At 37.3% G+C, this 13,860-nt stretch overlaps 1 protein-coding gene across 1 annotated transcript in view; it reads right to left on the reverse strand.

The window, feature by feature from the left end:
* Window positions 1-340: 340 nt before the first annotated feature.
* The window catches only part of HNF4G (hepatocyte nuclear factor 4, gamma), a 17,784-nt gene continuing 4,264 nt past the window's right edge, over window positions 341-13,860 (reverse strand). Inside the window, exons 4-10 of the mRNA XM_010140147.1 lie at window positions 10,647-10,759; window positions 6,621-6,776; window positions 4,082-4,169; window positions 1,839-1,991; window positions 1,443-1,679; window positions 832-954; window positions 341-459 (exon numbers count right to left, since the gene is read on the reverse strand). Of these exons, the coding sequence (XP_010138449.1) occupies window positions 341-459; window positions 832-954; window positions 1,443-1,679; window positions 1,839-1,991; window positions 4,082-4,169; window positions 6,621-6,776; window positions 10,647-10,759 (989 nt within the window). The remainder of the gene's footprint in view (window positions 460-831; window positions 955-1,442; window positions 1,680-1,838; window positions 1,992-4,081; window positions 4,170-6,620; window positions 6,777-10,646; window positions 10,760-13,860) is intronic.

Below are 13,860 nucleotides of genomic sequence, written 5' to 3' on the forward strand. Positions count from 1 at the left end.
ATCTATCCAGTTAAAAGATCTAAAAATCTCTATACATATTTGTCAGACTGCAGTGTCCACAATTAAAGCCGTATGCGGCAGTCAGAACAGTGAGTATTACTTTCCAAATCATGAGGTGTTTTAAGAAACACCTGCAGTAGTTGCTGCTGAGGAAATAATTTCCTTTATCATCCTGAGATTTTATATGTGCAAGTGTCCTACCAATCTATCTAGTGCATAAAAAGGAAGAAGGGAGGGAAGGAAGGAAGGAAGGAAGGAAGGAAGGAAGGAAGGAAGGAAGGAAGGAAGGAAGGAAGGAAGGAAGGAAGGACGGACAAGTAAGACAGAGAGAGAAACATTATCACAATGTTTTTTGTTTCAAAATAGATTGCTGTGCAATGACTGAAGCCTGATTCGTAGACATTTTGTATTCTTGCCCAGAGCCTTGAGGAGGGGAAGGTAATGGAGTTTCTGGAGTTGCTGAAAGAGAATATATGAAAGAATTATGTGTTTTATATTCTGGCCTCCTCTGCGTGCACATATACATACTACTGTGCTGAAAGGAAGTTGTTACATTTGGCATACTAGGGAAACGGGATATTTTAATTATGTGAATTTTTAGTTTATTATGTGAAAACGATTTATCAGAATGATACTGAATTTTTAAAATTAGATTAAATTCAGGTGAAAATCTCTTACTCAACACTGTTTCTATACATACATTTTTAAAACAGTCATTTCAAGAATGCTGATAAAATAACTCTAGGATCATTGGCTGACAACGATTCTGATTAATATTGTTAAATGTAATAGTGAAATTTTAAAACAGGAAGCTAACTTGCAATTACTTACGTATCTGTTCTGTATGTACGGGAGCAGTCATTGAACTTATGAGGATAGTTTGGCCAGTTAATGGATCTTGGGCTAAGTGAGGATGTACTGGATGATGTAGATGACTGGCATCATTAGAAGTTCCTGCAAAAATAACATGAGCATATATAAATTCAAAAGAGCATGCCATTGCCAGTGACTTATACTTCAATAATCACATTTCCACAGACCATATATTTTGATTGGCAATTGAATAACTGCTTCTGGGTATTCATTAAACAATTTAACCAGACTTCAACTATATTAAGCACTGTGTTTATTTTCACTGTATTGACTGCTTTAACAGTGGATTTAATGAAATATTTGTAAGGATTCTTCCATCTGCCTAGGGAATTGTATGTCTAGATACCCAGCTATGGCTGAGAAGTACACAACACAATATGAGGTTGAAGGACTGAGTTAATAAGATCATCAGCCAAGACAAGAAGGCTTTACCTAACAATCATATGACCCAAAGTTCAGCCAGTGAGATAGTGGTCAAAGTGCTTTGTTACATAATGATTCCCTCAACATCACAGTATGCTAAATTCAATGTAATACAACATAGTAAATTTAACAAATATTTAGCTTACCTCCCAGTAACATTTCCTGAAGTAAATTGTCAATTTTAACAATTCCAAATAGTTTAACCAATTGTATTTGCTCAATCATTTGCCAAGTGATGCTCTGGAGTGTAGGAAGTAGAAGCAGAAGTTCCCCAAACCTTCCTCGGGAGTCATACTGACGGTCATTAATATAATCCTCTAAACTGACTTGGACTTGGAACCGCATGTTCTTAATCTTCATTGGATTACTCAAGCCTTTTGCATCTTAAAAAATGAAAAAAACTTAAAGTCAAAGCAGATTATGGTTTGGGAGGGATTTTTCATTTTTTCTTTTCCGTCCATGAACAGATCCTACATCAACAAAAATTACTTTCAATATAGTCACTTGTAAAATAATTCTGAGAGATATTTTCAAAAAAGTACCTGGATCAAAAAACACAATGGCTTTCAAGCAAGCATACTCATTGTCGTCTATTTGAATTTCCTGGAAGGGTCGAACTAATTCATCTAGAATCCGATTTGCCACTCGGCTGATCTCTACTTCAGTACTGTTGCGATGGATTATGTAATTGTTCCCTTAGAGAGAAAGAACACCAACATGTGGATTGATATAAAGACTTTGCTGTAAAATACTAGATGAAGTCCATTTTCATAAGCACATTTCATTTTGCTTCATCAAATTAATATATTTTAAAGTAATAAATCTCCTTTGTATCATACAAAAATAGCCTTTGCATCATACAAAAATATCCTTCGCAAACAGAGTACAGGTGCAACATATAGCTGTCACCCAGTAAATAATCTGTGCATGTAAATATGCTAACATGTACAGTTATTGATTAGTCCACAAGACTGAGGTCCATATTTGAATACACATGTATGAAGCAAGCAGACCTTTATCTTTATATAATAGATAAATATAGTGGTAAACTGATCTTAAAATTTCTTTTTCCCCTATTAAAATAATATATCCCAAGCTGAATGATCAGGATTTGTCAACGGACAAAGAAGCCTGCTTCTTTTTCTAACAGATGCTTCTGTTACTCCTAATAAAATTGAGAAGCATCATAAAATTTTTTAGTAAAGAATGAATTTTCCCTGATCTTTTAATTTTTAAGTTCTATTTTGGAGAAGTCTCCATCATGGCATCTTAATACACCTTTGGTCCAGAAATCATCTAACATAAGTGGTGAGAACACCGGGAAGCCACCAAGCAGCTTTTGAAAGAAAAGCTGATGATTATATCACAAGAGATCCGTGCCAAAATGACTTGCAGGCTTTACAGATATTTACCTCCAAGTATCAGAAATAAGCCTTGGAGCCTCAAATTGTTTCTTCTTTTTGGTATAAATGCTGATGATGGTGATACGGACTATAATTTTCTGCTTATTATTTTATCATTATTTTCCTTATTATCTACTAATTCAAATAAAACTTCAAGTATTTCCCTTTTTATTTATGTTACTTTTGTCAGTAAAACTGTATCTAGAGAAAGAACTAGATTAAAAAAGTAATTTGTGCAGTTTTTAGCTTGAAAGGATTGCTGGTGAGAGGAATATCTGCAGAATAAGCCCCTCTTGTCCTTTTAATATTTTGATAAGTGCAAAAATTAATTCAAGCTTATCTAGAGCTATAAAGAGGAAGAAAAACAAGTAGTGGAAAACCTCCTACCGCACCACCAGTGAAGAAACTTGAGTCCATAGTCTGCATAGTCTTGCCTCAAATCAAAAATCCTGTCCAACAGGACCTACACATTTTATCAGAAAACAGCCCAAGTGCTGCACACGTTTAATGAGACCATTTTGGCACGATGCACTTCAGACTGACAGAATACTGTGTCAAAACAACTCTAGCAAGTATCTCATCACGCCACTATGCACACAGGCACACACGTCATTGTATTACTGTGCCTCTCTTGTATGAACAATGGGAAGATATGCTTTGACCACGTGATGATGTCCCCTTCCCTCACAGCCATGCTATAACCCAGTGAAAAAGCCATTTCAAGTGACCAAGAATACACTCATTGAGGCATGACCCCTCACTGTGCCACATATGCACCCATCTCTCACACGGCCAGGGACAACAGGTATGATGGTTACATGATGGTCATGTGGCAACTGTCAAGGGAGCAGCGAGAGAGATCTTGGGAAAACAAGTGGCAGGCAACAGGCTACCCAAGTTTCTAGCCTGTAGCGTTTTCTCTATGCCTGTAGCGTTTTCTCTATGTCTGTAGGGCTCTTGAGAAATCTCCAGATAAATGGTTTTCATGAAGTCTGAAGTTAGTACATGGGCCGCAGGCTGGGTCTCCTCTCTTAAACAACATGTCTTTCTTTGTTGTTGTTGCTTTGTTCTTGGGAGGGGGGTGGGGGGGAATGGAGGACAAAGGTGCAGAAAGGATGCTAATGTAAGGAGACAATTTGCCGCAAACTCCCTTTAAGTTGTGGTTTCTTATACCAAATAAACCTTTAGCTGTATTAACTCACACGAAACTGTCCACCTGCTTTTGCTGAAACAGGGCAAGTGACATTTTGTCATTAATAGCTATTCAGCATTCACAGAATGCATTGCTCTGATTGTGCCAGAACAGTTGTCCCACTTAAGCAATTGCATGGTTGCTAATGTATTATATCATCATTATTAATTAAAACAAAACCAATATTTACCTAAAAGTAAAATGTCCTTATACACCATAGACCGTTTTGCTGCTCCAAGCAACAGGTGCTCCCCTGCATGTGCTCTTAGCAGGGCGACCTCAAGGAAAAGAACAGCAGACTCATTAGAAGACAGAACAGTAAGTTCCAGTAAGGGCAAAAGAAATGAGAAATGAGGATGCATATTACTGTCAATGTATTCAGCTACAGCTACGTGTTTAAGACCATTAAGATTCTAAGGTAAAATCTAAAGTGAATGTAAAAACCTTAACACTGAACTAACGGAACACTGTAATTAAATTGTCATCCTCTGTCACTTCTAGCAGTTGGTCTAGATTTTAAACATACAACTCTGCAATACACTTCTCAATAAACACAATACTCACATTTATTTCCTAGTGTCTATTCCCTTAACAAAGTTTTTTCTGGAATTTTAAGTTGCCACTAAAGACTCTGGTGGGCTGAAATGAACCTTTACAATAAATTCAGCACTATCTGTGTTTCCTCTTTTCTCACCCTGAACCAAAAATTTATGTGGCACTTAAAAGAACTTTTCCCCAACAAAGCCAGATACACTAAAATATCCACTACTGTCAACAAAGAAGAAACCAGATTCATACCAGGAGTGCCCTTAAAACCGTGGTCATTATTTTACTCTTTGTCACCTATTTACTTTCCTTTGGTTTTAATGTCTGCTTGAAACTTCAGCACTGACCTCTATTTCCTCAAAGAACTCTCTTGGCAAGTAATTCTTTTAATACAAATCCAAGCCAATACTTTATGAGTGATGCAAAGGTACACGGCACCTAGGAATACTTAATGTGTTAAGATTTTTACAGTTCTCAATAGCGTTAACTTATCTGCTGTGGCCTGCTTTATGGTTTGTAAATCAGGCTGATTCCCAGATCAGGAAACTTTTGTTCAAATCCAGATGGTTTATTTTAGAACCACATGCCTACCTTTCTAAGCTGATTTTTTTTTTTTTTTTTTTTTTTTTTTTTTTTTTTTTTTAATATAGACAGGAACTTTTTAACGAGGTCTGGTACCTTCTCTTTTTCTTCATGTCCTCTTAACAACGAAAGCAGCAATGGCTTTGCTCGCTTTTGTTGCCCTTGTGTAACCAATGCATTTAAAATTCTCCTTCTTTCACATGAACAGATTTTTAACTTATTCCAGCATGTTGAGCTTGCATATTCCATATGTTGAGTTGCACACATATCATATTCTGTGGGTCTGCAACAACATCATTAAGCTCCTATTTTGGGGCATCTCCTCCGGCCTGAAACACCTCAATACTCCTGCGGGGGAGTATAAGAAGAAATGAACTCAGACTGAGTCTCAAACCTGAGGATGATCTAACCTTCCTTGCAGAATTTTGCTAAAATCTGAGAAGCAAAAAGGAGGAATTACAGAATTCCACTCTGCAGAGTAATTTTCAAGATGAATCAGATTTTCGTGGACTGAAATCAAGACATCCTGAGCCATGAATTAACCTGGTGCCCAGAACTGCTCACAATGTGGAGACACCGGTTCTAAGCATGCCAGCATAACTTACTTGAAAACCAGTGGTCTATTAGGTTCTATCACAGGTGAGATGCTAGATCAGACCACTGTCATAAAAACCCCTAAGAATTGTCAAAGTTTGATGCTTTTGTCCACCCACAGTCATTATAGACAATATAATTTTAGTACAACATATGATACGAAAGATTTTTTTGCTATGGAATAACATCAGTATGTTTGGCATTTGTTTGAGATTCTAATGGCTTTTATTTTTGGCAAGTAGAGAAGACCTGCTTCAAATTAAATAATGCACTGTCTAAAACCATATTATAATGAAAGGTGAAAATCAAATAAATACATTGCAGAAAAATACATGGCTTTTTTTACAAGATTGTTTTCACTCTTGCATGCAGCTTGGTCTATCTGCTTCCAAAAGAACACAGAAAGCACAAAACACTGAAAGACATACTGGTTTGCTGCTGTGTTGCAGTAGCCCTTCTGCGAACCGGAGCCCAAAGTCACAGATCGTACACCAATATGGTTAGGAATTGTGCTTGTTTATTGTTTACAATACATCTCAATTTATAGACTCTTGTCCACTCGACTAGCTACACGGTGATTGGATAGTGTCTCTGTCACACAGACAGCATGCATCTCTTAAGGCACTGTGGCTGGATAAAAGGGGTTAGTCCCCACGTGGTTACTGTTTTGGTTAGAGTTAATAAAACAGAGGCTAGTTAGAGATACAGTTTTCCACACGATAATGTTGCGGCTGGGTTTCAGCTGCTAAGTTTCCCAGAGAGAGTAGCATATTTTTCACAGTTCTAATTTCTGCTAGAATGATACACCAACACTGCTGCTTTTTAATGCACTAGAGCCTTATCCACTTCCTCTGTTTTTTTGTGGTAGTGCTATTTCAAAACTTAAAAAAATGTTAAGATGGAGGCTCTAGCACCCAGCTCTACTTGATCAGATGAAAAATGAGAGTTTAATCATAGCAAAATAACAGGACAGTAATTGAAGTTCTCTCTTTGGTCTCTGCTTATACCTGGTCATCCAGTGGTAATTCACAGAAGCCTGGAATATATTTCGCCCATTCCACCAGGACCAAAAGTTGTTGCTTCATGGATTCACAGACATCATTAATACTAGCAACTTTCTTAACATTTATGTCAGTGCTAGCACCAGGACTAGGGACTGAGATCTGGCCACAGCGAGAGAAAAAAAAAAAACAACCAATGTTAAATTTCATATAATTCCATTTTGACCAGTTAACAGCATATTTAAGAAAAAAATTGCAGCAGTAATCATGCATGCTTTTAGAGAAAAGCCTTGACCATACAGACCATTAGTCTGCACATAAATTACAAAATTTTACTTTTCATTATTACCAGTGTGTATTAGAGTATGCTAAAAATTATCCTATTCATATCATGATACAACATATTCTCACTCCAAAATACTATTTTTAAATATACCAGTGCCCTTATTGTTTGTAGCAGGGAGGTTTGGGGGGTTTTATTCCTTTAAAATGGTTGCCATTTACTTCATTTCAGAAAAAAAGAAAAAGCTCATAGGGGTATGCAGTAACATTAAGGGCAAAGAGAAAGTTAAAGGGGTAGCATGTTCTTCTAGTGAAAAGATAAGTATCATTAACTCCAGAAGGTAAAACAGGGGGGTTTTAGTGCCTGAAGGAGAATGGTTTATAATGATGAAGCAGCAGTATAGGCAGAGGCCTGAGACATTTCAGAGCAAATGTAAAGGATATGAGTGCGCATTAGACCACCTGCAGTGAACAGTGTTCTGTGAAATAAGAGGAGAGCAATATCTTTCTGGGCCTGAAGCTGGGGCACTTTCATGTAATCACTGAGCCAAATCCTGAAATTATTAATGACTTTTCAAGCAAAGGAACAAAACCAGGCTTGCTCTTAAGCCAGGTAGGAAAGACAAGATAAAACCAAGCCTGAGAAGAGAATGTCAGTTTATAGCTGCTATCATACCAGGGCAGGAAAAGGAAAAGGAAAAGGAAAAGGAAAAGGAAAAGGAAAAGGAAAAGATCCCACAACCAACAAAAAAACCCCACCTCTGTACAAGGCCTATGAAACTGACTTTCACCTTACGTTTTATTAGTAAACATACTCAGGAAATCCTGTAGTTTCATTATCCCCTGCTCCCCAAAAAGTAATTGTTTGATGTTCCAATTCTGTGTACCTATAAATTTCAGGATGGTGGATACTGTTTGGCTTGACTCCCACCAGATCCCCTTCGTTCCCATATCCACAAAAGTGGATAACACACAAGTGCTAAATCCCTCAATGGGATCTGTGGTGAAACCCCGTTATCCTTGGTGGTCAGAAGCAGTTCCAGTTCTGAACTAAAGCTCAGTGCTTCCTACATAAATCAGTAGTCTAAAACACTGAAAACAGCTTAGATATTAATGGCAGTTAACCAGCTGAACATTAGTTCTCACAGAGAACAGGGAAACAGAGCAGCTAGGCAGGTGAAAAAAATCCTCAGACATAATTCAAAGGCTATCACGTGGGAAAAAGTTAGAGGTATTGTCTCTTTGTAGACAGAGCACTTGTGAAATCCCTGCTGTAATCATGAGTCCATTTCTGGCATCTGTTCTACAAAAAAAGAAGTCGAAAATATTGAATATCATTCAGGTGAGAGCTACTGGAATGATTCACTCTAGAAAATGTACAGTTCAGAAAGAGAGCAAGGAAATTTGACATTTTTTTTTTCAGAAGAGTAAGAGAAGTCTTGACCATGTACCTACACAAAGAAGAGTGTTCTGATAGCAGGAGGTGCTCTGATCTACCAGAAAAAGATACCACCATGCACCAAGCAGAAGTTAATTCAAGAAGGTAAAGAGTAGGCAGATTGTTTAACTATTAGACTTACTGACTCGTGAACTTAATATATTGTCCTCCTTTAATATCTTTATATCAAAGTTTTTAATCAATGCATCTTTAATGCTTTAAATCAATGCATCTTTATAAATTACATCTTAGAGGAAAAGCTACGGACTCTGCTCAAATTCCTCGGTGAGCTTCTGTTGGGATTCATAGGATGACTTCCCATGGAGTTCATTATGACCTCCTAAGGTTGCATCTTTTCACAAGGATATGATGCTGTCGACTTTCCTCTTTCTATTTCTCTATTGCTTTAACCTGCCTCTCACTTCTGGGGTGCAACATGGGAGTTGCTGAATTCATAGAATCATAGACTAGCACAGGTTGAATGGGACTTCAAAAGATCATCTCATCCAACCTTTTGTGAGAAAGGGAGCCAGGCTAGCACCCTGTCCATTGCATCTTGAAAAACTCTAGTGATGGGAATTCCACCATGTCCCTGGGAAGGTTGTTCCAGTGATTGATTGTTCTCAATGTAAAAAATTTATTTCTTATATCACCATGAAACCTCTCCAGGTGCTACTTGTACCCACTAATGACTTGATGAATATGACGATACAGCACTCTATCTCTACTGTCCTGAGAACCATCAGAGACACATGCCTTTACTCCTGCAAGAGTCTAGTGTGTCACTTTCATATTTATGTAATCCTGGAATACTTTCCTGGGCCTGTAGGAGAGATTTGTATTGGTACAATTTCCCCCTGTGAGGGATCTTCAGGGACAAAATAATTCATTTTCGCTATTATAATAGGAAAATTTTAAAAGAGATGAATGCCACCTGCTTCCTCTATCACAGCTGAAGGACTTGGCCAATGATTTGTGACACTATCTCCTCCTCCAAGTCTCTCCTCAGGACTGAACTCATCTTACAGATCCATTCAGCTGAGGGAAAAACAAGGACTTTTAAGACTTTTCTGTCATGTTAATGTGTCCTCTTGGTCTTTGAGGCCTTGCATAGTGAGAACACAGTGGGAGCAATTCTCTCCTGCTACAACATAACAAAAAAATAAACATAATAACAAAAAAACCAAAATAAAACAAAAAATAACAAAAAAAAATTTGTATGTATACACAATGTGATATATTAGGGTAGGAATCTACCATCTGAAAAGAAATTTGTGGCAGAAAAGGCTAAGTATGTGATTCTGTTTAAGATCGCTCTTATTCCTGAATTGCAAGTACCAGTTGGAAATTATTAAGAGAATAACACAAAAAAAGCATAATAAGCAAGTTCAAAGAATTAATAAGGAGGTAAAAATAGGTATATTTTTCATACTGTAGAGGTATGATAGGCAGGAAGGTCCATTATGTTCATCTAGTCTGCAGAGACATGCAATATGTGCCAAAGACTATCGCCCAGTAATTCCTGCATCAATTCTTTACGACAGTTCCACCCTAAGAGAGATGCTGATAAGGGATGAGATTACAAAACATTTGGGGATGTATAAATCAGTCAGCATGAAATCATAAATGTAGCAGTTAAACTCTAAGTAAGTTAGTAAGAGGTGCAAGAATGCAGAATCAATGGCCGTGATTTATCTGAGGTGCAGAAAAGGACTGGAGACTCTCCCATTCAGCAATTGATTGAATAGGGGAAATAAAAAAAAAAAAAAAAAAAAAAAAAAAAAGAAAAGAAAATTAAGTTCAGATGAGACAAAGAAAATTTAAAAGCAAGATGTGAATAGACTCTGCAGTTGGAACACTTCTGTTTGCCTTACATATAATGTCTAAGGATATTTAAAATGGGATTTTCAAAGGAATGTAGAGAAATGAGTGTCCACACCCTTTTGAATTAAATGGCTTTGGACAATTTTTTCCCTAATGTTTCATGGGAAAGCCGGCCTCAAGGATAGACAAATGCCACCAGATGCCTGAGAGAGCGACTGATTTAAAAGCAGTAAGAACCATAAAGCTTTATTAAGAAAGGCACCTAGGACATATTGTCTGGTCAAAGAATTGGTTTTTTTATTGGCTTTGCTGTAAGAATATACTCTATTACTGATTCTTTCATTGGGCAGATTAAGCTGTGTGCATTTTGGAAGAAGAAAACAGTAATCTCAGTAATTATATTTAATACAATAAGAAACTTAAAAGTATTTCCCTTTAGAAAAAATGGTCCTCAAGTCAGCAAATAATTTTGTGGTAGAACTCAGTACCTGGCGGGAGAGTGTCTCAGCCTGTGACAATGTGCTAATAGAGGGAATGTTGCAGCCATCAAAAGTATTTCTTCTCGTACTTATCCTGTCCCGTTCATTTTGTACAGCTGAAAAAATATAATCATCTCATTTATTGACCTGCAGACATTGCCACATACTATCATTTCAGAGGTTCACTAGATAACTATAAAAATCAAAAGGTATGACATTCAAAAAAAGATGCTGTGCTTTTAGCTCTGATTACTGAGGAAGAATATGTGTTTATGGTCATTATCTGTATACTGCTTGCCTGTAGAAACTACATATAACTAATTGTAGATAGATACCAAATTATCAGCACTTTTGTGACTGGCTTTATTATAGTAAAAACTCTTTCTTCATTTGAACTGGAATACATGTTGTCGTCCGTTATTTTAACCAATTCAATAAGTTGTTGAGGCTTTATGATAACGGTAGAAGTTAACATCTCCAGACTGCTGAACAGGTCAAGAGTTAGTTACAGCACCACCACCAACAAAATGCTGTTAGAGAAAGTCTGCTCTCAAGAAACCTGTGAGAGACCCTGAGGCAGGAATGAATGATGAACTTAATCCATTAGTGAGATAATTTTGAAACATAAATCTCATGCTTCTCCTCAGAGAAGTTTATAGTCAGTTTATAGAACACTAAGTGAAAAAGAACCAAAACAAGTTCCAGGCTGGTAAGTTTTGTTTCATGGGGTCCAAATAAGGCAGTTGAATGGGCTTTGGATAAGGAATCCTTCATCGGCACATGCAAGGCTTATGGAGCAGCAAGGATGACTTTTGAATTCAAGGAAGAAGAAAAAATAAAACCATCAATCAAATATTTCTGAAACCTAGATAATGTCCAATGTTAGCCAAGGAGAAAAGAAAAAAAGAAAAAAAAGAATTCTGCTGATTAAAATCTTTTTATTGCACAAGGAATCTCCTAATCTTTTAAGAACAGTAGCTTTCTTTCCTAATATATGTTTGCTATTTTGTGGGTAACAATCTGCATTACCAAATCTAGGAGTAGTACCAAAGGCTTCAATAAAAAAATTTAAATATTCTACACACAGAATAGTTTTCAGAGTTTATCTGAACAATGCCCATAGTTTATTCCAGAGGTGTACCAACTTTTTTGCCAAGGACACTCACTGATGGGCCTTTTATTAAGGTCACAGTAGGAAAAGTGTGCAGTGATAAACACTGTAGACAGAAAACAAAAAATACAATCTTTTTTAAAAGAATGGAGAAAAAAACATTCGCTGAATCTCAGCAGCTCAAGTGCTACATAGATAATTAAAATAACGTCAGCACTGATTAGTATCAGAAAAACAGTAAGCTATTCTGACAATCACTAGTGAAAGTCACTGGTGGAGCACTTTGAGAATCATAGAGAAATGCTTCAGTTGTCTCCTGCATATGCATAACTGTGGATTATTAGACTAGATTGTCTGCCTTACTAAAGCCTTTTTGTCAGTTCAGGCTAAAGTTGCCTTAAGCAGGGAATATTTGTTCAATGTATAATTTTTACCAGTTGAAGCCATTCTCACCTTCATCCTGAAGAAAGTAACTTGCTAGAAAAAAGCTGAGAAACAATAACATAGACTATGCTACACTTATGCTATAAAGCATTCCCTGATGGTCAAGAGGTATTTAACACCACACAGGCAATGAAATTTACAGATCAGAGTTATGAATAAATTTAAAACTGGGAAGCCTTGAATAAACATGGATTGGACGCAATGAAAAATGGAAGTTTTATAGGTAGTGGGACCAGAAGAGGCAGAGCTGTATAAATTAGGTTAAAAGTTTTGCACAGGGTAAATCTTCACTTCATAAATATGAGTTAGCAGCATGCCCCACGGTGGTGTCAGCTAGCCACGCACCCAGCTGCATTAGCATCTTGAGGGAAGTCACTATTTCTCTGTTTTGGGCTCGCCAGTATACAAAAAACACTGGAAAACTGGGCAGTGTCCAGCAGAGCACTGTGCAGATATAACCCACAAGATGCACGTGTTGAAGCAGATAGAGGCATCTTTGTTTATGTGGAAAAGAGAGGACCAAGGTAGAGGTGGTGGTCTTAATTCCTGTAGCTTACAGAAAATGGAGCCCAATTCTTCTCAGATGCAGTGAAAGGATAATAGGCAATGGACACTACCCTAATTGCAGCAGGACACTTTCCAATTACTTATAAGAAAAAACCTCTTCCCAATAAGGGTGGTCAAGCACTGGGAGAAGATGCTGAGAGGCTGTGGCATCTACCCTCTCAGGGACTGCATAAACCCAGCTGGATGGAGTCCCAAGCAACCTGACTAAGCCTAGAAGTTAGCCTTGCTTTTAGTGGGCATCTGAACTAAATGTCTTCCAGATGTCCCATCTGAGCTAAACTATTCTTTAATTCCAGGATTTAAAAAGCTGTGAAACTCTGCTTTTTGCAAAACTTTAAGGGCTGCTGTGGACACACAGGTCTCCCCTTTTCTTTACATCAGGTTGATTATATATATATATAAAATATGTTAGTGACTTCAATGGCTCACATTCCAAAAGGCTAAACTGTGTTCAAGGAGATCCACAAGAATTAGCAAACCTATTTCATACATACACAGTGTACCGCTGTTTAGAATATCCCCATCCAGCTGCAAGGAGAGAAAACATTTTACCTCATACCAAAACTTGATCTACTACAAAGCAGTACTGTACTGAAGATATACAACAGCAGAAAAAAACAGCTTCATTTATCTTAGGAAAGCTAAATTCATAGACTAAAAATAGAGCCTAGTTTCAGTACAAGAGAACTGTGCACTTACACTGCAAACTGGCCTTCAGGCAGATACACTATCTCCAGAGAACACAGGGAGCAAAGTTTGTGATGAACCATTTTTGAGTGCTTATTTGAACCAGATTAAGATGTCTTTTGCCTCTACATCATAACTGCCAGTGAAGCACCAGCCCCAACAGATCCCTTTGATATTCCCACTGCTTTTCTTCCCCTATTGCTCTGCTCCTGTGTTTATCTGGTCCTTTCACTTTGACAGGAGGTTCACTGTGACCTCCGTGTTTCTTCATGTCTGTCAGTGAGATGCATAAGTAACAATCTTCCCATATTAAGCCCTAATGAGATTGGAAATTTTTTAAGTTAATGTGGACACTCCACTGACAGCTACCATTTCTGTTTCACCACTACTTTTTCATTCAAATTCACACTCTTT

The sequence above is a fragment of the Buceros rhinoceros genome, unplaced genomic scaffold (assembly GCF_000710305.1).
Source record: "Buceros rhinoceros silvestris isolate BGI_N320 unplaced genomic scaffold, ASM71030v1 scaffold6287, whole genome shotgun sequence".
Taxonomy (NCBI): domain Eukaryota; kingdom Metazoa; phylum Chordata; class Aves; order Bucerotiformes; family Bucerotidae; genus Buceros; species Buceros rhinoceros.